Source organism: Eublepharis macularius, chromosome 1 (assembly GCF_028583425.1).
Source record: "Eublepharis macularius isolate TG4126 chromosome 1, MPM_Emac_v1.0, whole genome shotgun sequence".
In the NCBI taxonomy this organism is placed as follows: Eukaryota; Metazoa; Chordata; class Lepidosauria; order Squamata; family Eublepharidae; genus Eublepharis; species Eublepharis macularius.
In genome coordinates this window covers 180,961,245-180,985,950 of record NC_072790.1, presented here as the reverse complement: position 1 = coordinate 180,985,950, position 24,706 = coordinate 180,961,245, and the positions used below count along the sequence as shown (strand labels likewise).

General features: G+C 41.2%; 1 protein-coding gene across 2 annotated transcripts in view; it reads right to left on the bottom strand.

Annotated features, from left to right (window-relative positions):
* CDC42BPA (CDC42 binding protein kinase alpha) overlaps positions 1 to 24,706 on the bottom strand; it is a 326,855-nt gene that overhangs the window by 111,440 nt on the left and 190,709 nt on the right. For both annotated transcript variants that reach the window (XM_054979352.1, XM_054979361.1), the window contains exons 16-18: positions 7,722 to 7,827; positions 4,958 to 5,082; positions 429 to 534 (exon numbers count right to left, since the gene is read on the bottom strand). In XM_054979352.1, the coding sequence (XP_054835327.1) occupies positions 429 to 534; positions 4,958 to 5,082; positions 7,722 to 7,827 (337 nt within the window). The remainder of the gene's footprint in view (positions 1 to 428; positions 535 to 4,957; positions 5,083 to 7,721; positions 7,828 to 24,706) is intronic.

Sequence of the window (24,706 nt, the reverse complement as noted above, 5' to 3'; positions counted from 1 at the left end):
GGCACAAGAGGAGAGGCCTGTAACCAAAGTGGGAGTGATATTTGTACCTTTCCTCTAGAGGCCAGAGAAACATCTTGGACTGACAATTTTCTGCACAACACAGCATTCGGAAAGGCCCCTCTTCTCTCATCATGCTGGTATCCCCCTAGACCTTATATCTCCAGTGGCTGCATTTGATAAAATCACAGAAACCTATTAAAAGGTGCACTGAACTGCACATGTTTTTGTTCCAGCCTCAGGTTGCATATGTATATAACTCAGGGTTCCTGTTTGTGCCAATCAAATGTTGATGTAACAGCCATGCCACAAGACTATAATGTATTGTTTGCTGACACTACTACCACAGGTGTAAAAGGTGATATAATACACTCTTAAGCATTTATTTGACAGTGCAAAAACTTTTGGATGCAGCAAATTAAATTCCTTACTGTTGCTCTTGCACCTAAACTGGAGTTCCTCAGGGCCTCTAGTTCTTCTGTCATTTTGGAGGCTAAGGCTTGAAGATAGCCTCGAGCATCCTTCTCATCACTGACCCTAGACAAGAAAGGAAAGAAAAAAACAGGTAAGAACTTTGGTTAAAATAAAGGCAATATTATTTTGTCTAATGATTCTGTTAAATTTTGTGAAAAGCTTAATAAACATATGATCAAGCTACTATAGAAATAATGACCATAATTTCATCCTGCCCCAGCTACCCATTTTGTTAAGAGTTGCTGAACTATATCTTGGAGTTGGTAGACATAATCCTTGGTAATGGTATATTTACATAGTAGGTACATATGTGCTGTCAAGTTGCAACCGACTTATGATTATAAAGTAACACTATAGTTTTTATCTTAATATAACCCAAGTTATTTTAAATCAGGTGAATATATATTATTCCTGAAATGTAATTTCTAAAATAAATGTTCTCAGTTCTTATTACAACAAAAAGAAATCTCAGTACAGTACTCTCTTTCACAGAAAAGTGTGTACCTTATAGTTTCAGAAACATGTTCATTAGCCATGAATATTAAATACACAGGCAAAATCACTGCATTGTGGCACTGTGGCATGTGTGTCCCGACAAAAATTGTCAGTGGGCTTTTGCATCAACCTAACAAGAGTTCAACATTAAACTAACAAAATTAGGATCACAAAGAAGTTTTTAAGACCATAACCAAGATCACATGCATGTTCTTTTACACATGAAACTGCAGAAACAAATGAATTGTATGTCTCCCACATGGTAGGATACATTTCATTTTCCTATATGGAAACAGACCCTGTATAAGAAAAAAGAAGTATGTCATACAGTCCCTGGAACAGAGGTCCCCAATGCCGAGCCCATGAGCACCATGATATCTGCTGAGAACTTCCCTATCTCCTGCCAAGTATTTTAGAAAGTAGTAGGGTTTTTTGAATTTTTGATGTTTATGGTATAATGCTGGCTTTATATAAAGTAGTTTACCTGTGCAAACAGGAGAGTGATATTCTAAAAGCACAGTGGGACTTACTTCTGACTAAACACAATTGGGCTGATGGTGAAAATAAGTAATTCACCTAACTGGAATTTCTATTGAAATCATCAGATCTTCCCAATTTGAATGTATTTTTATACCTCAGGGTATAAAATTGGAAATTGATGATAACATCACTACATCAAATTTTGGCCATTTTTTAAAAACAAATTTACATTCCTATCAAAATTTGCTCAATCTTTTTTCTTGGTGTACACAAGTACAAGAAGCTCTCACCACCCTGTCAGCACCAATTGTCCTTGTTAGAAGTAACAGTCCAGGTTAAAAATGGATGAGCTCGTAAGAGAAGGGCTCGTGTAAAGGGGATAGCCAGGAGAAGCAGCATATTTTCTTTTCTCTTTTGCGCAAGTGTGCTACATATCTGCAAAATGAAGACAGATACTGCCCAATGAGATTTCTCTCTCTCCTTATTTTGTGTTTCTGCAAGAATATGTTTTTAAACAATATGTTAATTTTAAAAGGCATTCTGTTAATTAGAGCTTCTGCCTGAAATGTTGAAGAGCTACTATCAGATTTATGCATAACCTCATTCCCTGACATTTTGTGGTTGGCTCTGCCTCTACCTTCTGTCAGAATTCCAAAGCTGACCACAAGCTCAAAAAGTTTCGGGACTCCTGCTATAACTTGTCTGTATGAAACAGCCTATGAGTATGAGTAGAATGCCTTTTGCTCACCAATAAATAAACACTGTTGAACTCTTGCCCTTATCCCTCACCCCCAAATCTGGGATTACTGCACATGTTAACCCTTACTACACAGACTACTATGCATAACTGTTTGCGGTAAGTACTATACATATAAATTGGCATTGGAAGGCATGTGGTACTGAAATCTCAACTAAATTTTATATTTAGCACAGTTAATTTCCATATTATATTTTAATCTGATAGACAGTTTCTGCAAAGCCACTTGAGTGTGTCTACACACAGATATTATGGTACAGAGATACCAGTGGATGGAAGAACTACTATTAATACAATGCAACATCACCAAGTCCCACTGCATGAAATCACCAGAATCCACCTGAGATATCATCATGTCCCACCCACTGAGTCTCAATGTTTGGAATTATTGCAGCCTGAAATCCTAGCCCCCCCACCATAAAATTTTTGGTTAGAGACCTGAATCCACAGACAACATCATGCCCCATTGGTGCTTGTGTCTACTTTTATGAGACAGACCATCTACTGAATTCTGACAAATCAAATCTTTTTCAAACTTTTTAGTAATCAAAGCATTGGGACTGTATGTGTACAAATCTTAACTTTCTTTCAACTGAGGAAGGTGTCAGGCCTGGCTAGCGGGATTCTCTCAGACTTTTCACTTCACCAAACACTGTTGTATGAGTTACAGGGTCTTTTTTAGAAATTACTCCCCAGAAGTGCACTTGTACATAGGAATTCCCTGGAATGCTGAAGCAAAGTCTCTCCTGAGAGGTTATACCCCCAGTCCCCCCACCCCAGTTCAAACAGACAGTTGAAGTCAGCGAAAGTCCCATAAAAGATGCCAAGCTGAAGTTCCCAAGGCTGTTCCCAGCTGTGTTGATAACGCCTGTCTGCAAAGCATAGCCAAGAAGAGAGGAAGAAAACTACACTACAAGAAGAAAGCCCATCCCCCCCCCCACTCCCAGTAGATATGCATTCACAGTGATGGCAGGCAGGCTGGCATGCCTGCCTGACAGAAGGACCTAAACAATTTTAATAACACCCTCAATAAGTGAACCGTTCAGTGAGGCCTTAGATTCTTTGAATATATAATATATTTGTTTTACTGGTTTTTTTCCACATGACAAAGTATCTTGCTTTGATTTTTAATCTTCAGATCTTTAAAACTGATCCTTCATACAAAATGTGTTTGAATTATACACATTTATGAAACAAACTACACTGCTTGGACCACATCCAGAGTTTCAGAGCCTAACATGCTCTGACTAACCATTCATACTTAAAATCCAATGCTTTGTCTAAATATGGACAATGAAGTTGCACTGGATCTGATCTATTTAACTAGGCTTCCTAAGTTTATCCACTTCTCTTTATATACAAAAAACTTTAGTTATACAGCTGCTCTGAAAGAAGATAAAACGGACTCAAGCAGCTTGAGACTGCTGCAAAACATTAACGTTAATCAGTCTAAGAAATCTGTGAAAATATTCAGGGACCGATTGTTTTCAAAATTTAAATATTATAAAAGATCCTACATGATAAGTTACTACAAAAACCTTTCCTTGTCCACAAGCAGTTCAAATGGTATTCGTCAAATGTTTGGTTTTTTCTCAGACCATTTTAAAACACAGTACTAGGAGCAAGTCAGTTTTACAGAAGTGTTAGCTCTGCAATCTTCTCTAAGAATTTTGGTTTTATATTTCATTGTTGCACAATCCTAAGTAGAGTGATACCCTTCAGGCAGCCCAATCCTGAGTGAGGGGCCCAAAAGTGCTCAGGGAGCCAACTAAGGGTTACGCCAGCATATCCCAGAGTTACACCAGCATAACCCCTCTATAGCTCCCATCACATCCAATGGGCCTTCTAGCCTCTCCCATTATTTTCAATGGGCATCCCTGTCATTCGTTTCGGAACCTGCCCTCCACTTGCCCCTAAGGAACTGCCTCTCTGAGAATTGGGGGACTGATCCTGATTGCTGGGGGATGTGGGTGCAACCCTTGCTGGGTCTACCTGCCTTTCTGGTCTTATTTTTCAAGGACGGGGTACATATTTCCTGGAATGGAAGTGAGGTGGGGGAGTTTGCAAGTGAGCGGTGCTTCAGCAGCCAACCTGGCCCTTGCCAGAAATGGAGGTTGCCCTGTGTTCACCTTCATTGTCTCCTCCCTCCAGGGTTCCTCTTGGGGCAGGCGGGGGTCTTCCTGCCCTGTACATCAACTCTTTGCAGACCAAGGGAGTGGCATTGGCACCTGGCAATGTGGAAATGCTGCCTGGTTCACGGACTGGCTATGCCTTTCCCTGCCACTCACAGTGCTGTCAACTGCAGCTGCCCAGCAATTGGTGGATTCTGCCAGTGTTGCCAGGGCAACTACAGAGCCTTTTCTCCTGGTCATGCCTTTCTGGCCTTGGCCCACCAGGGCAGCTCTTCTGCCTAAGTCCTTAGGGAGGGGACTAGTGACACTGCAGTAATGCGGGCGTAAGTACGCTGGTGCCCGGTAGGCATCAGGATTGGGCTGTAAATCTACTGAAGTCAATGGGTTATTCTACAATGTGTGAAACTACTGGGGATAATAAAAATAAATTATTATAGCTCCTACTGCTGTTTCATTCTTGCAAAGCCATGAATTGTTCCCAATGAAGCATATCCATTCCTTAAGAAGTTTTCATAGACTTGAAAAGAGAACATCAAGGAATGAAGAACTGAGTTTCATTACACAAAATGAAAAACATGTTGCAAAAGGCTCAGTGATAGCCAGGGCTAAAGGAGATACTTACCACTGGATGATCTCGGTAATCTGAGCCTCCCAGTGTGCTACGGATTCTTTTTTGTCAGCAAGATCTCTCACCTCTTCTTCCAGCTGCCGGTTATTCATACTCAGTCTTTCATACATAGCTGTAAGCTGAATATATGTTAAAGATATAGTTAATTTTTGCAGATATAGGATATTGGCTTAGTAATCTGAAGTAAATTTCTTCTATGCTTAATATTTTATGGCTCATAAATATTAAAATTAAACTGCTTTTATGTATCTTAGGGTACATTTTTATTCTAAGTAGCCTTGGGCCCGCTCAAGGGGCAAAGAGAAGATACAATTATTCTAGTCAGTAATTAAAATATCAAAAATACTTTTCTTTCTTCTACTTTGTCTATTATTAGTGCTTTACATTCATGAAGAGCTGTAATCTGTATGTATGTTTTTACAAATTTTGTTTTCTGAGGCACTTTTCCTTCTAATCAATAGGAGAATCTACTTATGCATGTGTATTTCACCATGCCTATTTTGCTTTAATGTCAACATGCAGATGACACCCAATTGTATCTGATGATGGACAGCCGGCTCAACTCTGCCCCAGATGTCCTGGAACATGCCTTCGGAGCTGTGACTGGATGGTTGAAGCAGAGTCGGCTGAGACTGACTCCCTTGAAGATGGAGGTCCTGCATGTGGGTCTAGGGTCTATGGATGCGGGACTCTGGCTCCCCGCTCTCGATGGAGCGCCACTTACACCAGTGTCGAGAGTGAGGAGCCTGGGGGTGTTCCTGGATGCTTCTCTGTCTATGGAGACACAGGTCACAGTGGTTGTTCGATCCTCATTTTTCTATCTAAGACAGGCTCGACAACTTGTCCCTTACTTATTGACCCATGACCTTACGACAGTGATCCAGGCAACGGTCACCTCCAGATTAGATTACTGTAACTCGCTCTACGCAGGGCTTCCCTTGGGCTTGATCTGGAAACTGCAGCTGGTTCAGAATGCAGCTTCACGGGTGGTTGCCAGAGCTCCAATCATGGCACATATAACACCCATCCTCCGTCAGCTGCACTGGTTACCGGTTGAGTACCGGATCCGGTTCAAGGTTCTGGTGCTGACCTATAAAGCCCTATGCAGACTGGGCCCAGCATACCTTTGGGACCGCCTCTCCCCATATGTTCCCCGGAGGTCGCTTCGGTCAGCTAATACACATTTGCTGATGGTCCCTGGCCCCAGGGACGTCCGCCTGGCCTCTACCAGAGCCAGGGCCTTTTTGGTCCTGGCTCCGACCTGGTGGAACTCTCTGTCTGAGGAAACTAGGGCCTGGAGGGATTTGTTATCTTTCTGCCAGGCCTACAGGACAGAGATGTTCTGCCAGGCATTTGGTGGGGGCTAGGCTGTCCTCTCGCTGGCCATACCACTGAAGACTATCCACCACCCATGCAGGAGCTCATAAGTGTGATGCAGAGCATGATGCAAGAGCCAAGCCCTGCGTCTAAAATGCTGTATTTTAATATTTATATCCACCAATTGAGAAATTTTAATTGTATACGGAATAGTATTTTAATGTTTTTATTGTTCTTAAACTTTATGTAAAAATTGGATGTCGTTACACTGCCCTGAGCCTGTCTGACAGGGAAGGTGGTCTAGACATGTAATAAAATAAATAAATAAATAAGACATTGGAAAGTATCTTTTTAATGTGGTAAAATACATTGTGATTCCTCTAACAATCTATATACAAACATATATTAAGCAATTTTATGGGCTCTCATCTGGACTGTGTAAGGCACACTTCCATTATGGAACAGGAACAACAAGAATAATATCATCTAATTCTGAACATGGCCCACACCATGTGGATCAAATATTACCCACAATGAGAACAGGTAAAGACTGGGAAGATGTGTCTGCACAGCAGAGGGGAGCACCCAGGCATGCAAAAAAATACGTTAAGTAAAACTGAGAACATTTAGAAGCCCTTAAAACCAGGTGAGGCAATGTGTGTACACGCACGTGCACACAGTGACTTTCAAAAGAGGCTGATCGAAATCACATGAGATTGGGTTTGGCATAACCAAGCAGTACAAAAGAAAAGAAATGAGCACCAGAGATGAGGAGAGAAAATTATGTCCGGAGAGTTGTGAGAGACAATGCAATGGCAATGAGAGGTGAGAGGAGGAGGTGACAGGAGGAAAGAGTCAGGAACAGGAAGGTGAGGTGATGGCAGTGGCACTGATGGGAGGGGGAAGGAGGTGGCATGGAGAGGAAGCAGGGACCATCATAAGAGGCATGGAGTGGAACGCACTCTTCCCCCCTCCCCTAAAGTGGCTTGCGGCCAACTCTCCCCCTGTGAGACTGGGAGAACAAGAAGCAAAGAACTGGGGATTTTTGCTCCCTAACAACAACAACAACAATTCAATTTATATACCACCCTTCGGGACAACTTAACGCCCACTCAGAGTGGTTTACAAAGTATGCCATTATTATACCCACAACAAAACACCCTGTGTGGTGGGTGGGGCTGAGAGAGCTCCAGAGAGCCGTGACTAGCCCAAGGTCACCCAGCTGGCTTCAAGTGGAGGAGTGGGGAACCAAACCCGGCTCTCCAGATTAGAGTTCCGCGCTCTTAACTACTACACCAAACTGGCTCTCAGTTTGGCCCTAAAAATCCCCTCCTGTTAATTAGATTCAACATTGAAGTTAATTATCCATATTATTTCAAAAATTCTTTTGCGCAAATGTTCACTTTACTCATTATGTTAGCCATACCTTTACAACACTTACCTTATCAAGCTCATTGGAAAGTTTTTTGTTCTCCTCTGTCAGCAGGATCTTCTCCCGTTCATATTTCTGTTTAAACTCAGTTTCAAACTCCTCTCTTTCTCTTTGGCTAAGGCATAAGGTAAAATGCAATCAGTTGACATATATGGAAAGTTTGTAATAGTCCCATATTAAACTGTCATTCTAACATATAAATACCTTAAACTTCACCTCTTACGAACTGTTAAAATAAAGAATAATTGGTAACAGTTAAACCTACCTATCCAAAACCAAAGGCACTCAAGCACACAGCTGATGACTCATTAATTTAAAAGCCTTTAATTAGGCATGCCTGAAGTTCTGTCGATGCCACCCAGTCCTTAAAGATATGAGACAGTTTTCCTGATTCCCAAACATTCACATTTACATATAAACTTTCTAATTCAATATGCTTTCACATTTTTCTAACTTCTTGCAATTTTGAAAGTCAGCCAGTATAAAAGAAAGAGTTGCCATATATGGTGCCTGGATCTGCGAAGCCTCCATGCATGAAGATTCTCAATCATTTTATAAAATGGGCCTAACTGTAACAAAATCCAGTACTTGAAATATCCATTTGGCAATTTAGATTCAAGATGATATCTGCTTAAATCTGAGCCACTCAGATTCTAGAAACATAAGATCAACAACTTGAAAAACCCCACAAGTAAAAGGCAGTTTGTTTCCCCGGGAGATTTATATGTCCTTTCCTATTAGCACGTTCTGATCAAATGTATTACTGTGTGCTGGAGAGAAACAACAAGAGAACAGAAGCTGGAGTAGATACTTATTTAAAGTCCTGGAATAAAATCTCCAAACAGAACAGCAGAAGAATTAATGCCTTTGCTTCTGAATACAATTCTGGTTATGTTCCTGGCATAGACCACAGCATGGAAGCCTGGAGTGGCCCATAACAGGACAAAGGCTCTGAAATAATTATTGTTCTAAATTTGCAAATGGAAAATCAGAATGAGTTTATAAATAAACAAACAAACAAATAAACAAGCAAGCAAGCAAACAAACAAAAGCAACTGGCCACCCAGTAAATTGTTAGAAGGACTTAGACATTTTTCTAGGTAGGCAGCTGTCTAATTTCATTTACATTGTGGCCTCTAGCACACTGTAGAATATTCTGATGCAGCTGGAGGTACATAACAACAACAGCATGCTTATATATCACCCTTCTGGACAGATTAACACCCACTCAAAGACACCCACTCAAAGCCAGTGTTGTTGATATCCCCACAATACAGCTGGGGAGCTGGGGCTGAGAGGAGTAGCTTAATCAAGGCCCCCTGCAGAGATCATGGCAGTAATGGGAATCAAACTAGCAGAGTGCTGGTTCACAGTTAGGGTTGCCAGGTCCCCTTACCCTCCCAGCAAAAGGGGGGATCTAGCACTCACCTTTTCGGACATCTTTATGTGTGTACTTTGTGCATGCACGCTCCCGGTATAGTGCAATGAAGTCATTCCTGAGAGGCGATGTCATTGTGCAGGAGCCAGGAGCCCTCCTGTGCTTGCAGTGGGCCGTTTTGGGCCACAAACAGCCCTCTGCAAAACACAGGAGTGCTCCTGGCATCGCGCAACATCGTCACTCCTGGGAAGTGACGTAAGTGCAGGGGCCGGAGCGCTCCTGCTGTGAAGCACAGGAGCATGCCCAGGAGGCCTTTTCCCCTTGCCAAGTGGGTGAATGGTGGTAGGGAGTAGAGGGTAGAAGAGGGGGATTCCCCGCCACCACTGGGGGACCTGGGATCCTATTCGCAGTCCTATTCGCACTTAATTATTCACAGCAGTTTTTGCACTGTTACCATCTAAACTGAATTGTCACCATCTAAAAACTGATGGGAGGATACAATTTTAACAGATGAATATTTTAAAAATGTTCTTTATTATTTATTATATTAGATTTTTAGTTCGCCCTCCCCGCCAGGTGAGCTCAGGGCGGAGTACAACATTTCAATTTATGGGGAGTGTTTTGATTAATTTAAAAAAATCTGTCCCACTCTTCCAATTAAGCATTCAATGTCACCGAAAAGAAATAAAGCAATTAAAAAAATAAAACCCATATTCTCTCTAAAATTTTATTAAATCCATATTAAAACAGAATAAAGAGCATCACTACAAATACATCACCCTTTAAATGCTCAGTTGAATAAAAGTTTCTGCCTGAAAGATAGTTAAGTCTTATTATTAAGTCAGTGCCAAAGGATATATTCACAAATGGGGGGCCTTGACAAAATAGCTCTATCCAGTCACCAGTCACCTAACTTTGGGGGTAGCTGGAACAGGACCGTATAAGAAAATGTGAGAGAAAATTCATGAAGACGAATTTTAAAAGATGGTCCTCTATAGAGCCTTTATCAAACAAAAGAGCACTTTAAACTGTGCCAAGAAACAAACTAGAAGTCAGTAAAGATCTTTAAACATTGGTGAGGCGTGTTCCAATCAGCTAGTTCAGTTAACAATATGGGTGCTGCATTCTGAACCAGCTGAAGTTATAGTCTTCAAAGGTAGTTCCATTCATAGTATAGTGTAGTAATCTAAGCTGGATGTTATCAGGCAAAGTTCTGTCTTTTCAAGAGGGGCTACAGTTACAAACCTAAACTGGAAGCCAGGTTGTAATTGGCCTAGGATCATCAGTGTCATGTAGAATGGAGATGAATTGCTATCACCCATCTAGACACAATAGCCCATAGGAAGAGATTTGTGGCTGGCCAATAACTAGAACAATTTCTTTAGGAATGGAATAGTTACCACCTCTTTCAAGACGGCTGAGACCGTCGTAATATCTGAAATTATCATTTTGGATTTTGTTTTCTAAAATAATTTTACCTCTATGTGACAGTTTTCACAGGAACATCAAACAAAAACAGCAAATTATATATTACTGCCACCTTCCCCTTCTTGGCTAGATTTCTTTGAGAGGGAGATTATGCATTACATACATAGTATCAAGTTATTATTAAAATGATATTCCCAGATATAATAGCAAGATAATATGTGATAAATTCACACTTCAAAGGCAGTGTGTAAAATCTATAACTTTGGAAGTGAAATATTTACTTAGCACTTTGCTAAAGCTCTTGAGTTTAACCAAAAAATAGCTTTTCCTGGTACACAAAAGGCAAAGTTTTGCTAGCTAGCTTTCATTTTGCTTCAGTGGGAGGATGGAACTTGGTAGATTAATGATGAGTAGCCAAAAGAACAGGAGAGGGTTTTTTCCCCTATAGGACCAAGACAATCACATTAACAGCAGATCCAGTAAAATTTTCTAAATCCAAGAGACCTAGATTTTTTTTTTCTATCACGAAGAACAGATGGGGTCTGATTTGCATAGAGAGGGAAGGAATCTCTGATTTGAATGCCAGGAATTCAAGTAGAATATCAACACAGAGGAGTGCTGTCTTGATTCTTGTGGCCATTTTGCTCTCACACAGAAGCTGAACTTGGCCTATTGCTTACTAAGGTATAAGGTAAGTGGCCAGGGAAAGCTTGGAATTCTTAATCTTAAGAACAACCTTTAAAAAGATTTTTAAAAATGTTTCTTTTCCAGATCAGTTAAAATGGCACCAGTCTCCAAATTGGTGATGGTATCAAGTGGTAAAAGGTTCTTATTTATTTTGAGGGTGGTGGAACAAGGCTAGTGTCATGGGCTGGGCCAGCCCAAGCAGAATGGTCAAAGTCCAGTCCAAAGTCAAAGCACGAGTTCAAAGCCAGGGGAGTCCAAAATCCAAAAACCAACATCAGGAGTTCTGTAGATCAGTTACCAGTAAGTCCGACGTGTTGCTTCCCCGCCTCCTGGTCTTTTGTGGCTGGGTTTTATAGACAAGCTGAGCTTGCAGCCAGTTGCCTGGGAGCTATCCTGTGGTCACTCCTCATCACTCTCAACAAGCAGCTGACATCTGGCCAGGAGGCATGCACTTTGCCACCTCTCCTGCAGCTCCACACATTGCCTTTGTCTGCAGCGCTCTCTGGGTGAGTCTGGAGGTTTGGACTTCCTTGGCTGCGCTTCACCAGTGATATTGGAGCTTGTTGCCAAGTAGCCCCCTCTCCTGCTTTAAGGCCTGCCATGAACTGTTTGTGGGTTTCCTGCGTTGCTGTGTTACTGCTACACCAGAGACTGCCTTGCATGTGTGCACTCTAATACACGTGTCTGTTTCCTGCCTATTTACTGTCTACCACGGACTATGCCTATTCCTGCCTCTGCTAGGGACTAAAAGCTATGGACTGAAACTACACTAGAGACTACCTTTCTGGGCAACACTGCCCATGCCAGTATCCTGACTTTCCTGCTTGTCTGGACCCCGCTACATGTGCCTGTTTCCGGCCTATGCTCTTTGCTATGGATTACCTACACCGGGCTGCCCCTATCTCTGCTATGGACTGAGTTATACCTGCTGTTCCCTGCCTCCATGGAAGCCTGCCTCACCTGGGCCCAAGCCGCGCTGTTAGCAGGCAGGTGCCAGCCAGGGAAACCTCCAGCAAGCCTGGCCAGGCACCCTCTGGCCAGTTCCCGTCTAGAGACTCCCGCGGGCCGGTCACCCAGCTTGCTCTCGCTACCAGGCAACCTGCTAGCAAGCCCCAGCCATGCCCAGCCGGCAGCCATGTTCCCAGGCAACCAGAAGACCCAGAGAAGCAGCCTGCCGAGAGAAGCCATTCCAGAGAAGCGAGCAGACCACGTCCACAGCGGCAAGCCTCACCCTGCTCTGCATATCTTAATAGCCGCCCTGGAGAAGAAGCTAAGCGCCGACCATCCCAAGCACTTAGAGAATGCATCTCAGAGAAGCCTCCGCATTCCAGAGATGACGACATCGGGACAAGCCCTGTCCGCTTGAACATCCATTCAACACGCCCAGATCTCCCCATCCCTCCATTGTCCCCTCTTCCCAAGGTGTCACAATAATATAATCAGATTCCTAAAGTGGCCCATCTAGGATAGTTGTAGAGCCATTAAAACCTTTGTTTTGCCCGTGAGAACCACTAGGAACTACACCAGCCCCAGGGTACGTTTTGGGGTATTTAAGCTGGTCTCCCAGGCCACATGGTGCGCGTGCCATTCCTATCCAGACTCCTTGCTGTCACTCTATTTCGGATCTAGTGCAGGCATTAGACCACCTCATCTCGCTGCTACGTCATTGCTCCACGCCAGGATTGTAAGTATACCCAACTTCATCGCTCTCAAGTGGGCTATCCCGCTAATGCAACCGTCTCTATTTTCCTACTCTATTTTCCTAGCTCTTGTATGTAACCTTGTATGCGTGTGCTAGTTCAGGCACACGCCACATTACTTAGTAAAACACGCTGTATCTTTATTTAGTCTGCCTCTTTATTGCATGAGCATCTGGAGAGGGACCCCGGTATATATTGGTTAAAAGAACCGCACTAAATTTAGTTCCAGACTGCTAGCTAATTCCCCATTCAAATGGAGCAGTTCTGGTAACAAGCTGGAGAGTGTTGGTGCCTCTGGTTCAGTTGCTGGCTGAGGGCTGTGGTCAACTGGTGGCTGAGCTTCACCGGTGGTGTTGGAGATGGAGGGTGTCAGTGACTCTCCCTCAGCTGCTGGCTGTGGACTCTGATTAGCTAACAGTGATGTTCCTGATCACTGGCTTCAGCTGAGTCAGGGCTGGCTACACAAAGTTCCTCTTCTCCTGAGGAGTCCTCACTTTCACTGAGCCCAGACTGGCCTATGACGGCTAGAGAGATGAATTCATTGTGGCCCATTCTCTTAGGACAATAACCTAAAGGGCTAATTATGAGTAACCAGCACAACAATACAGACAAAAGTCCCCGCAATATATCAGTCCTTCTGCAATACACAGTAACAAAATGTAATGTAATTTTTGTACTTTTTATAATCTTATATATTAAAGTGCTCAGTGCATAAATATCAATGAATATATAACTGAATAACTGGCATGGTATAAATTACAGCCACCAGCTGTAATAAACCAATAAACCTATGTGCCGGAGAAGATTAGTCAAGTAACAATGAATAAACAATACAATAAATCACATTCACAATCACTCACTGACTGTCAATATCAGGGCACCATTTACAATAAATATAAGAATAAATTATACAATAAATACAATTCCAATATCTTAAAAACAGTGTTGCAAAAATAGATATCTATGGTACAATGCTGCACTTTGTATATTTAAGTTCATCCAAGGCAGAATGGTAGTGGTGAGTAGTGGGAATATCTCTTCAGATAGAGTTCTTCAAGGGACTTCCTGTTTGGGATCCATGGAGGTCTAACGCAGCTCCACTTGCGGAGCTGACCGGACTGCCGTTTTAACCGGCCGGCGGGGTGAAAATAGCCCGCGGCCGACTGCTCTCAGGCGGGGAGCAGGCAAAGAACGCTCAAGACCCTAGGGTGAGCTAGATCTCGGACGAGGGGGGGCTCTATACAACGAGTCTCCCCCCGATCCTTGAGGTCCCACCTTGCGACGGGTCGGCTATAATCTCTGCGGCAGTTTTGGGGCCAATTCGGCTGGCATAAGACCTACATACCCAAGCATCGATTGGGGGAAGAAGCTGAGAGGAGAACTTAAAATCGAAACAGCGATTACAACCCGAGAAAAGTGAAGAGAAGGTAAAGATCATTATCTTCTGAGACGGGACAGATTGATAAAAACAGAGAGGAAAAAAAGTAGATTTTTAAACTGCAACAGACTAGTGAAAAGGAGGGGAAGACTCGGCAGGAATCGAATTTAAAAAGAGACTAAGTTTAAAGAAGTTATTAAAGAAATGGGACTATTGTTTTGAATACCTGTGGCTTTGGAGCTGTGAGAAAAAGACACCATCGCGAGATCTGCTGTGGGAAGACGGGAGACAGGAAGTGCGTAATAACAATAGAGTGGCTGGAGAGAAGCGGCCCTTGCTGGAGGGCAGGAAGTAGGGAATCGCCATTTTTGAAAGGGGAAGGGTCGCGGCTTCAGCGGAAGAGGAAGTAGGCCATCTTGGATTACAAAATCATAGAGGAACCATAGAGAAAAGACGCCCGACATTTTGGACTCTTTAAAATTGAATTTCTATAAGAAGACCGGGACATTTAAAATAGAAAAATGTTAAATTTTACGCCACGGAGTTAAGGAAGAGAGCGGATTCGTGGGAGCGAGCTAAAGCAAGCCCCACGATGTCAAAAAAAGAGTGGCAATCGGCAATAGAAAACCTGGATAAAAACCTGGACAAAAAACTTTTAGATATGATTAAAGAACTTAAGGACACGAAATTGGAGCTGATAAAAGAGGTTAAAGAGGTTACACAGACAGTAAAATCGGAGCTGTCAGAAGTGAAAAAAGGTATGGAAACAATACGAAGTGAATTACAAGGAACGCAGCAGAGAGTTAAAACAGTAGAAGACGCGATGGAGAATTTAGCAGACACGCAACAAACAGAGATGAGATTGGTGAAGGGGAGAATGTCAGTTGCAGAAACTAAACATATGGAGAAGCAGCTACGTTTTCGTGGCTTGCCAGAAGTGGAAGGAAAGTCAGCGCAAGAACAGATGACTGAGGTGTTGGCTGAGTACCTGGGGAAGGAGGAGGAGGAAGTTGTGGCTATCCTAGATGTGGCATACCGTGTGAATTCGAGAATAGCAACCCAGAGGAAACTACCAAGAGATGTGATTGTGCAGTTTACAACACGAAATATGAAAGAGAGGATTGTGACAAAACAGTTTCAAGATCCATTGGAGATTGATGGCAAGACGATTATTATAATGAAGGAACTGCCCAGATCAGTGTTACTGGACCGGAAAAAATATAAAGTGCTAATTCAGATTTTGAAGGACATGAAAATCAGGTACAGATGGGAGTTACCGGAAGGAGTGTCCTTTGAGTTTGGAGGGGCCAAAAAACGCATCAGATCTGAGCGAGAGATGGAGCGATTTATTAAGGACAATGAAAAAGACTTACCAACAAGATCATGAGTATGGAGTGTAAAGTATTATCTTGGAATGTAAATGGACTAAACTCACCGAATAAGAGGAAAAATACTTTTCACTGGCTACTAAAACAAAAATGTGACATTGTTTGTTTGCAAGAGACCCATATCAGAAAGCAGGATGTAAAATATTTAAAATCTGGAAAATTGGGCAAAGAATATGTAGCGGCCTCCAACAAGAAAAAAAGAGGAGTGGTGTTGTACATAAAAGAGGAGCTACAGCCAAAATTTGTTATGAGAGATGTGGAAGCTAGATTTGTAGCAGTGGAATGTATTTGGAATTTAAAGAGAGTGTTGGTAGTCGGACTTTATGCACCTAACGGTGCAAAAGAAAGCTTCTTTGAGGATTTAAGGAAGCATTTAGACGATCTTGCATACGACCAGATAATTCTTGCTGGAGACTTCAATGGAGTGACAGACTTGGAACTAGACAAAAAGACTACAACGGCACAAAAGAAAAGAGGACTATTACCAAAGCTTTTTTTTGAGTTGATTCAACAAGAGACTCTTGAAGATGTATGGAGGAGAGAATATCCTAAAAGCAGACAGTTTACTTTTTATTCTGCAAGGCATTCTACATTATCAAGAATTGATATGATCTGGGCCTCAAAAGACTTAGCATTATGGACTAAGGAGGTAGAAATAATGCCTATGGTAGGCTCAGATCACAACCCAATTATGTGGAAATTTGGAAAAAAGAGAAAAAGGAAAGCATGGAGAATAAATGAGGACTTGTTACAGGAAAGAGAGAATATGGAAATACTGAGAAGAGAGACAAAGTTTTTTATACAATACAACGTGAATAAAGAAGTACCAACCAATAAAGTTTGGGATGCTTACAAGGCGGTTGTAAGGGGCATACTAATGGACTTAAATGGTAGAGCAAGAAAGAAGAAAGAGGAGAAAAGACAAGAGATTGAGGAGAAAATAAAAGCCAAAGAAATACAGCTAAAAAAGAGACCAGGGAAAAAGAAGGTATACCAGGAAATTAAAATACTTCAAGAACAGCTAACAGCAATGAGCAATAAAGAATTGGAGTGGAATCTCAAAAGACTGAATCAAAAAGCGTTTGAGGGTGCTAATAAACCTGGGAAGTACCTGGCATGGCAATTGAAGAAGAAAAGGGAAAAGAAGATAATAAATAAAATTTGCGAAGATAACAAAACGTATTTGGAGCAGGCTACCATTAGTAGAGCCTTTTATAAATTTTACGCTAAGCTGTATAATAAAAAAGAAGTAAACAAAGAATCAATAGCGTCATATTTGGAGAAAACCAAACTTCCAGAAATCTCGGAAGCTTGGAGAAATAAGTTGAATAGTGAAGTAACTGACGAGGAAATAAGTAAGGCAATACAATCTGCAAATCTAGGAAAGGTGCCAGGGCCAGATGGACTTACGGCTAAATTCTATAAGACAATGGCTAATGAACTGGCACCATTCCTAAAAGAGGTGATGAATGGGGTTTTAAGGGATCAAAGGATTCCAGAAACTTGGAGTGAAGCGAATATATCATTGATCCCAAAAGAGGGCCAAGACCTGACTAATGTGAAAAATTATAGACCTATATCGCTACTCAACAATGACTATAAAATTTTTGCGAAGATATTGGCGGAGAGATTGAAGGGGTGGCTCTCGGAAGTCATAGAGGAGGAACAAGCAGGCTTTTTGCCAGACAGACAAATAAGAGACAACTTAAGGACAGTGATCAATGCTATTGAATATTATGACAAGCGTTGTGACAAAGAGGTTGGTTTCTTCTTTGTTGACGCTGAAAAAGCGTTTGACAATTTAAACTGGGACTTTATGTTTGCCACTATGGAAAAGCTACAATTGGGAGAAAGATTCATCAGAGCAATTAAGGAAATTTATAGAGACCAGACTGCAGCAATTGTGGTGAATGATGAATTGACCAAGAAATTGACGATAAGTAAAGGAACAAGACAAGGTTGCCCGTTATCTCCATTGTTGTTCATTTTAGTATTGGAGATTCTGATGATACAAATACGTCAAGATGATGAAATTCGTGGAATAAAAATAAAGGACTATTCATACAAGGTCAGAGCATTTGCGGATGACATAATGTTAATTGTAGAGGACCCATTGGAGAACATGCCAAGAGTGATAGATAAGATCAAGGAGTTTGGAGACTTGGCAGGTTTCTTCATTAACAAAAAGAAGTCAAAGATATTATGCAAAAATATGACTAAGCAGAAACAACAATTGTTAATGGAAACAACGGATTGTGAAGTAACAAGTAAAGTGAAATATTTGGGAGTCGAATTAACTGCAAAGAACATAGATCTATTCAAAAACAATTATGAAAAACTATGGACTCAGATAGAGAGAGACTTGATTAAATGGAATAGATTGAATTTGTCATGGTTGGGCAGGATTGCAGCAGTTAAGATGAATGTGTTACCAAGAGTAATGTTTTTGCTACAGACAATACCAATCATCAGAGACTCCAAACAATTTGAAAAATGGCAGAGGAAAATATCAGATTTTGTTTGGGCAGGCAAGAAGCCTCGAGTGAAAGTGAAAGTTTTACAAGATGCAAAGGAAAGAGGCGGAATGCAACTGCCCAATCTGAGACTTTATCATGATGCAATCTGCCTAGTTTGGTTGAAAGAATGGATGACATTAAAGAACAAGAAACTATTAGCCCTAGAGGGATATAAAAAAATATTTGGATGGCACGCATATTTATGGCATGACAAAGTAAAGGTCAACTCGATGTTCCTGCATCACTTTGTTCGGAGAAGTTTATACATAATCTGGAAGAAGTACAGAATTTATCTACAAGAAGGAACCCCTTTGTGGGTGGTTCCATATGAGGTGATAGACCCGAGAGCTGTTGATAATGAACAACAATGTTTAACGTATAAAGAAATAACTAAAACTGAAGCATCCAAACTTAGAATAAAGACACAAGAGGAACTATCACCTAACTACGATTGGTTCCAGTATAGACAGATCAGAGACTTATATAATTCGGACTCTGTAAAGGGAGGTATACGAATAGAGAATTCGGAACTAGAGCAGACCCTTCTTAAAGAAGATAAGAAAAGAATATCCAAGGTATACCAAGTACTGTTGAAGTGGTATACCGAGGATGAGATAGTTAAAACACAAATGGTGAAATGGGCTATAAACTTTAATAAAGAAATAACAATGGAGGCATGGGAATACTTGTGGAAAACTACAATGAAGACAACGACATGTATTAATATCAAAGAGAACATTTATAAAATGATCTATCGTTGGTACATGACACCAAAGAAGATTGCGCTAGGGAATTTGAATACTTCTAATAAATGCTGGAAATGTAAGAAGCATGAGGGCTCCCTCTATCATATGTGGTGGTCGTGTGAGGTAGCCAGGCAGTACTGGGGGGAAATAATAAGAGAAATGAGTGAAATTTTACAATTTCAAATTAATAGGAACCCAGAACTCCTGCTACTGAACTTGGGAATGGAGGGAATTCCAGCCCAACACAGGACGTTGATATTTTATATGACAGCAGCAGCTAGACTTTTGTATGCGCAAAAATGGAAAGTACAAGAAGTGCCAACTATTGAAGATTGGACTTACAAATTGCTGTATATGGCTGAAATGGACAAGATGACAAGAAAATTGAGAGATCTGGACTCAGGGCAGTTCAACACAGACTGGGAGAAGCTGAAACAATACCTGGAGAAGAAATGGGAGGTGGGAGGAAAACTGTGGCAGTTTGAGAACTACTGAAGTATTGAAGTAGAGGGGGGAGACTTTACCGGGGGGAGAAGAGATAAATGTGAATTAATAAGCAGTCAGATTAATAGATTGACATATATATAGATATATATAGGTTAACAAACAGAACATAGAGAAAATAATTAATTATAAGGACTAAATATAAGGAGCGATTAACTAACAATATTTTCTTTTTTTTCTGACAAGTTTTGTACCAAACTGAATGTCTGAAGATATAGATGGGTCAAATTGATTGACTACGTGAGGAGAGATATATAGAACTATTATAAAAAGATAGAATGAGTAATATATATAGAGAATAAGTCAAATTGTTTGATATAAACGAATGTATGATCTATATGGTTTATGATATATAGAAATACCTGAAATTGAAAAATTGGGATAAATTGTTTATCTAAGATGGAAACAAAGGCTTACAGTTTGGGCATATAATGTTAAAAATAGTTAAGGATGTACTGCTTAGAATAATGGAGAATATATATTTGTTTTAGATAGAGGAAGCTAATAAAAGTAAGGGAAAGGGGACAAAGGGTTGGAAAGCTGCTGGAAGTCAACAAAAAGGGGGGGGGAAAGGGAGGGGGTTAGAGATGAAAAAATTGGGGAAAATTGAATGTAAATGTGGAAATAATGGATTCTAACCCAATAAAAATTTTTCAAAAAAAAAAAAGATAGAGTTCTTCAATATATCAAGAGGAGGATGTCATATCTCACCAATGTGGACTTCACTGCTGTTACAACATATATCTCCCACTCAACAGACAGCACTGATTGCGACTCCAAGGTACTATAGAAAAATTGTGCCTCCGGACCTGAAGCGCTATGGGGTGATCCAAATCAACCCAATTCATCCCAACAGGATGCTAGCTACTTGCCTGTTTTATGTAACCACTTTCTTAGGGGATAATAATGATTTCAGTTTTTGTCCAGCATATAATCACAATCGAGTTTTTTCCTCAGTCAATGTGCTGGCCCATTCTCTTAGGCCAGCTGAATAAATTCTGCAATCCTTGGTAGAATAAGGTGCCTTCAAGACCATATCTGGTATTGTCTGGGATGACATCCCACAGAGCATGAGGAATTAATTGAAACAAACCAACCTTTGCAACATGCACCAGCTTTGCTGGGTTATCTCTGGTCAGGTTAACTCAAAGAACAACATTTTGTGGCAGGATTGCTGTCACAACAGGTATCATAGCTAATGCACTGAGGAAATAATTTGTACCATACATAAAAATGGATAGAAAATATTGTTTGATCAATAACTTTGTTTGTTGCACTGAAAGAAAGTATAACACAATAACTTAGAAATCAAACAACATATCATGGAAGACTGCCCCAAAGTTTTTGAATTTAATTGCAATCAGAATAAAACTTAAGATGATTAGAAAGAAATAACAAGATCACTGATTTCATTTTCTAAAACCCTGGTTAGTTTCAATTATAGTTAAACTCAGTGCTGACAAATTCTTAGCTAGAGTTGAGGGCAACAAGAAAAAAGGATGGGTAAAAAATCATGTATCATTGGATAGAGGTTGAGAAATGGACTGCACAGTCCTATGGGTGACTCCAAATCTCTTGACTATGGCTAAGTAAACCATACTGATCAGTCTATACCAATCTACAATAAATGAATCTAGGATGGAATGTGGCAAAAAACCTATGGTTAACCTATTTTGCAAGTTTGCTCATCTGAACAGGGTCTCCTGCAAGTGCCATCTGCACATGGACAAAATCAACAGCAGCCTGTACATGGGCTTTCTCTGTGGTGGCTCCTTCTGTGTGGAACAACCTCCCTGAGGAGGTCAGGAGAGCGCCCACTCTCCTATCTTTCCGCAAATGATGCAAAACCGAATTATCAAAAAGGCTTTTGTATTGTAGGGAGGAGGTCTCAGATACTTTGCTAAAGAGTTAAGGACCACAGACTTCACCATTTTGTTGCCTTATGTACTATCTGTTGCTTTAAATACGTGCTCCTGTGAGCTACCTGTGCTTCATGTTGTCTAATGTCAGCCATAGAATTGTTTTTGTTTTGTTTCTTCAACTCTGTATTGGATTCTTACTAATGCTATGTCTTCGTAAACTTGTGTTTATATACCCTATGGCATTGTTTATGGAAATGTCCTTGAAATTGACTGTACTAGAATCATAGAGTTGGAAGGGTCCATACAGACCATCTAGTCCAACCCCCTGCCCACTAATCTCACACTGTGTAATCTGCCTTGAGTCTCGGTGGGAAAGGCGGACTATAAATGACATAAATAAGTAAATAACTAATTTGAGCAGTTATATAATAAAACTCTGTAAAAAGTATTTTGGGTATGAGTTTACTGTCCCTAATTTGAAATTCATTTACTGTTTCAGTCAGACTTTGAAATACAGCACTGCAATATCAGCCATGGCTCTGAATTTGTGTGTTGCTAGGCATCATTTGAAACAACTCCTTCATTCTAACAATGTAGCATATTAATCACTTCTGTTTAAACTCTAATTATATAATCCAACACTGACCCATCCCTCTCCTGGACTAACAGATTCCATGCATATGATGAACAATCTGGGGAAAAGCCAAAAAAAAAGATTAAAGCATAAACTGTCAAAATACTGGATAATGGGTCTCACAGCTACGTGGGAGATATGGATCTAAGGGAAACTTCTCAGACCACACCTCAAGACTCTTTAATCAAGAATCTGGTTTCATTTCTGTCTCAGTTTCTACACATTTAGTACTTTTTCACCTACTAGAACTGGTTGTTTCATTCAGTTTGTCTATATGTAACTTTAAATTTACATTTATTACGCATTATCAAACAATGGGGAAAGATGCAATGTGAGTCTTTATGTTAACCACTTTGGGAGTAGTTTGAGAGTGCTAATGTGTTGAAAGCCTCAACTGAGGCTGAACTGGTGACAGGTCCCCTGGAAGAAAGAAAATGGGTGCAGAATGGTTTACAGGAGAAAACCAGAAACTACATGGTAGCCATAGTTCAGTTTTAGAAATAAAGGTCATGGCCACAGCAAACAAAAAATATAGGTAAAGGACTGGTTTCCTTTCAGTCCCTTGACCTTAAACAGTTCGCAGCTATCCATACATTTTAGTTGAATATTGAACCCATGTTCATGTACTAGGAAGGTATTCTGTTTTGAAAAAAGACCAAAAAACCCCTGAAAACTTAATTTTGTGTGTCTTTATCAGATGATATCATTATTTTGCAACAGAATGGGAATATAAATTATTTTCTCTTGCAATTTTTGAAAGAACAGCCTTTGAAATAACTTGTTTCACAAAGCCTAAAGAAAGCGTACACAAAACCAATCAGTACTCTCCTTACATTTTTTCTGTCTTTAAACAAGAACTAAAAATTCTGCTAGCTCTCCTTTGAGATATCACTACATGTCGACATGCATTAGATCATGTGAAATAACACTTTTTAAAAATGAAAGATATACTAAAGAGGTGAAGCAGATATAGAAAGGAGAGAAAAAATGTTAAACATAGGGTTGAAAGTTTAGACTGTTAGCCTTGTTGATCTTCAGTCAAACAGCAAAAGAAGTGGCACCTTAGATACCAACAAGATTTTCAGAGTGTAAACTTTTAAGAGTCAGAGCTCTAGCCTTCTGGCACTGAACTCAAACCATAAGATCAACATGTCATCTTGGCAGCCATCAGGAGATCAGGAGCGTGAGGTGTGTAGCACTTTTCAAGGAATCGGCCCTGGCCTTCCTACGGAAGTGACATCATTGAAGAGGCAAATGCACCCATTTCCCAGGATTTCCTGCCAGTGGCAGGTAGTGCCAGGTGGCTTGTCACCTCCCACTGATTGCCAGCAATAGGCAGGCAGAGGGGCAAACCATTAAAGGGTTTGCCTGCCACTGAGATTCGGTTTCGTTTTCCCGGCCATGTCGGACGCTCCTCTCCGCAGGTCTGGGAGGAACCGTCTGAGCAGCCTGACCGGGTGGTTGACCCGCGAGGGTTAACCCCCAGGACTCCCAGTGAGGGAGCCAGGGTCCGGGGCGCCGTGGGAAGAACCCCCTGGAAGCAATGCAGGGGGTAAATTGCCTGTTTGCTCCAACAGAGGCCGGCAAACTTGCGCAGCACTCCGTGTGCTGCCGGGCCAAGGAGAACGGCAATAAGCAGATTTAAGGTGAAAGCCTGTAAGTAAGCGAATCCCTTCTGATTTTTAAGCGTATGCGAAGGATTGGTGGGAGTTGAAGCTAAAAAGGCGCAGATTTCTTCCCCTGCACCGAGTTTCGGAACTTAGTTGGCGCCCCCCCCCCTTAAGATGGCGACAAGAAAGCAGAGCCCAGCAATGAGTAAATCGGTGATGGCGACGTTACAGGGGAAGGGGGAAACTTTGTAAGAGATGGTGAGACGAGCAGTCTTCGATGCTGCGCAGCCCTTTGTTGCGAAACTGAATGAAATGGGGCAAAAGGTTGATACAGTGGAGAGCGAAGTGAAAGCCATTAAAGAAACAGCGACCGGAGCAGAGCAGTCTGCACACAAGAACGCAGTACTCATGAAAGCAACAAGTAAGGAAGTGAAGCTTTTGGAGAATCAAATAACAGGATTACAAGTGGACCGTGCCCAAACGGTACTGCGTCTTCAAAATGTAAAAGAAGAGCAAAGTGAAAATTTGAAAGATTTGGTGTCTGGACTTTTGGCGCCATTTGCAAAGGCAACTAAAGAAGAGCTAAAAAGCGATATTTTGGAAGTCCGGCGGACATCTTCAAAGTATGTAATGAAGCGTCAGCTGCCTCGCGAGATTATTATTGACTTTTCATCTAAGAAGATTCAGGACACCATCTTATACAATTCGTACAATGTGGACTTGGATTATTTGGGCAATAAGGTTAAAATATTGAAGGATGTTCCATTTTTGGCTCGTAAAAGAAGATTCAAGTATAAAGGACTTGCGGCTTTTTTGAGGAAATGTGATGTAAAATATAAATGGCTGTTTCCAGAAGGCGTCTGGTTCAGATATAAGGATCAAACTTACAAGATTACATCGGACGCGCAGCTGACAGACTTTTTGTTCAACCATCAGGAGTTTCAGCAAGAAGAAAGTTCGAAGTCTGAAGGGGAAAGTGGGGGGGAGGAAAAAGCGGGGCGCAGCTGCTCCAGCTGCGCAGAGAGAACTGAGACCGAGACACGGGGGGGGGGGAGAAGTCCTGATCCTGAATATAGTCTGTATTGTATAAGATCTACCAACCTGATAGCATATTAGAAAGTTAACTTTTAAGAAAAATTGCAGCATGAAGGGAATACAAGACA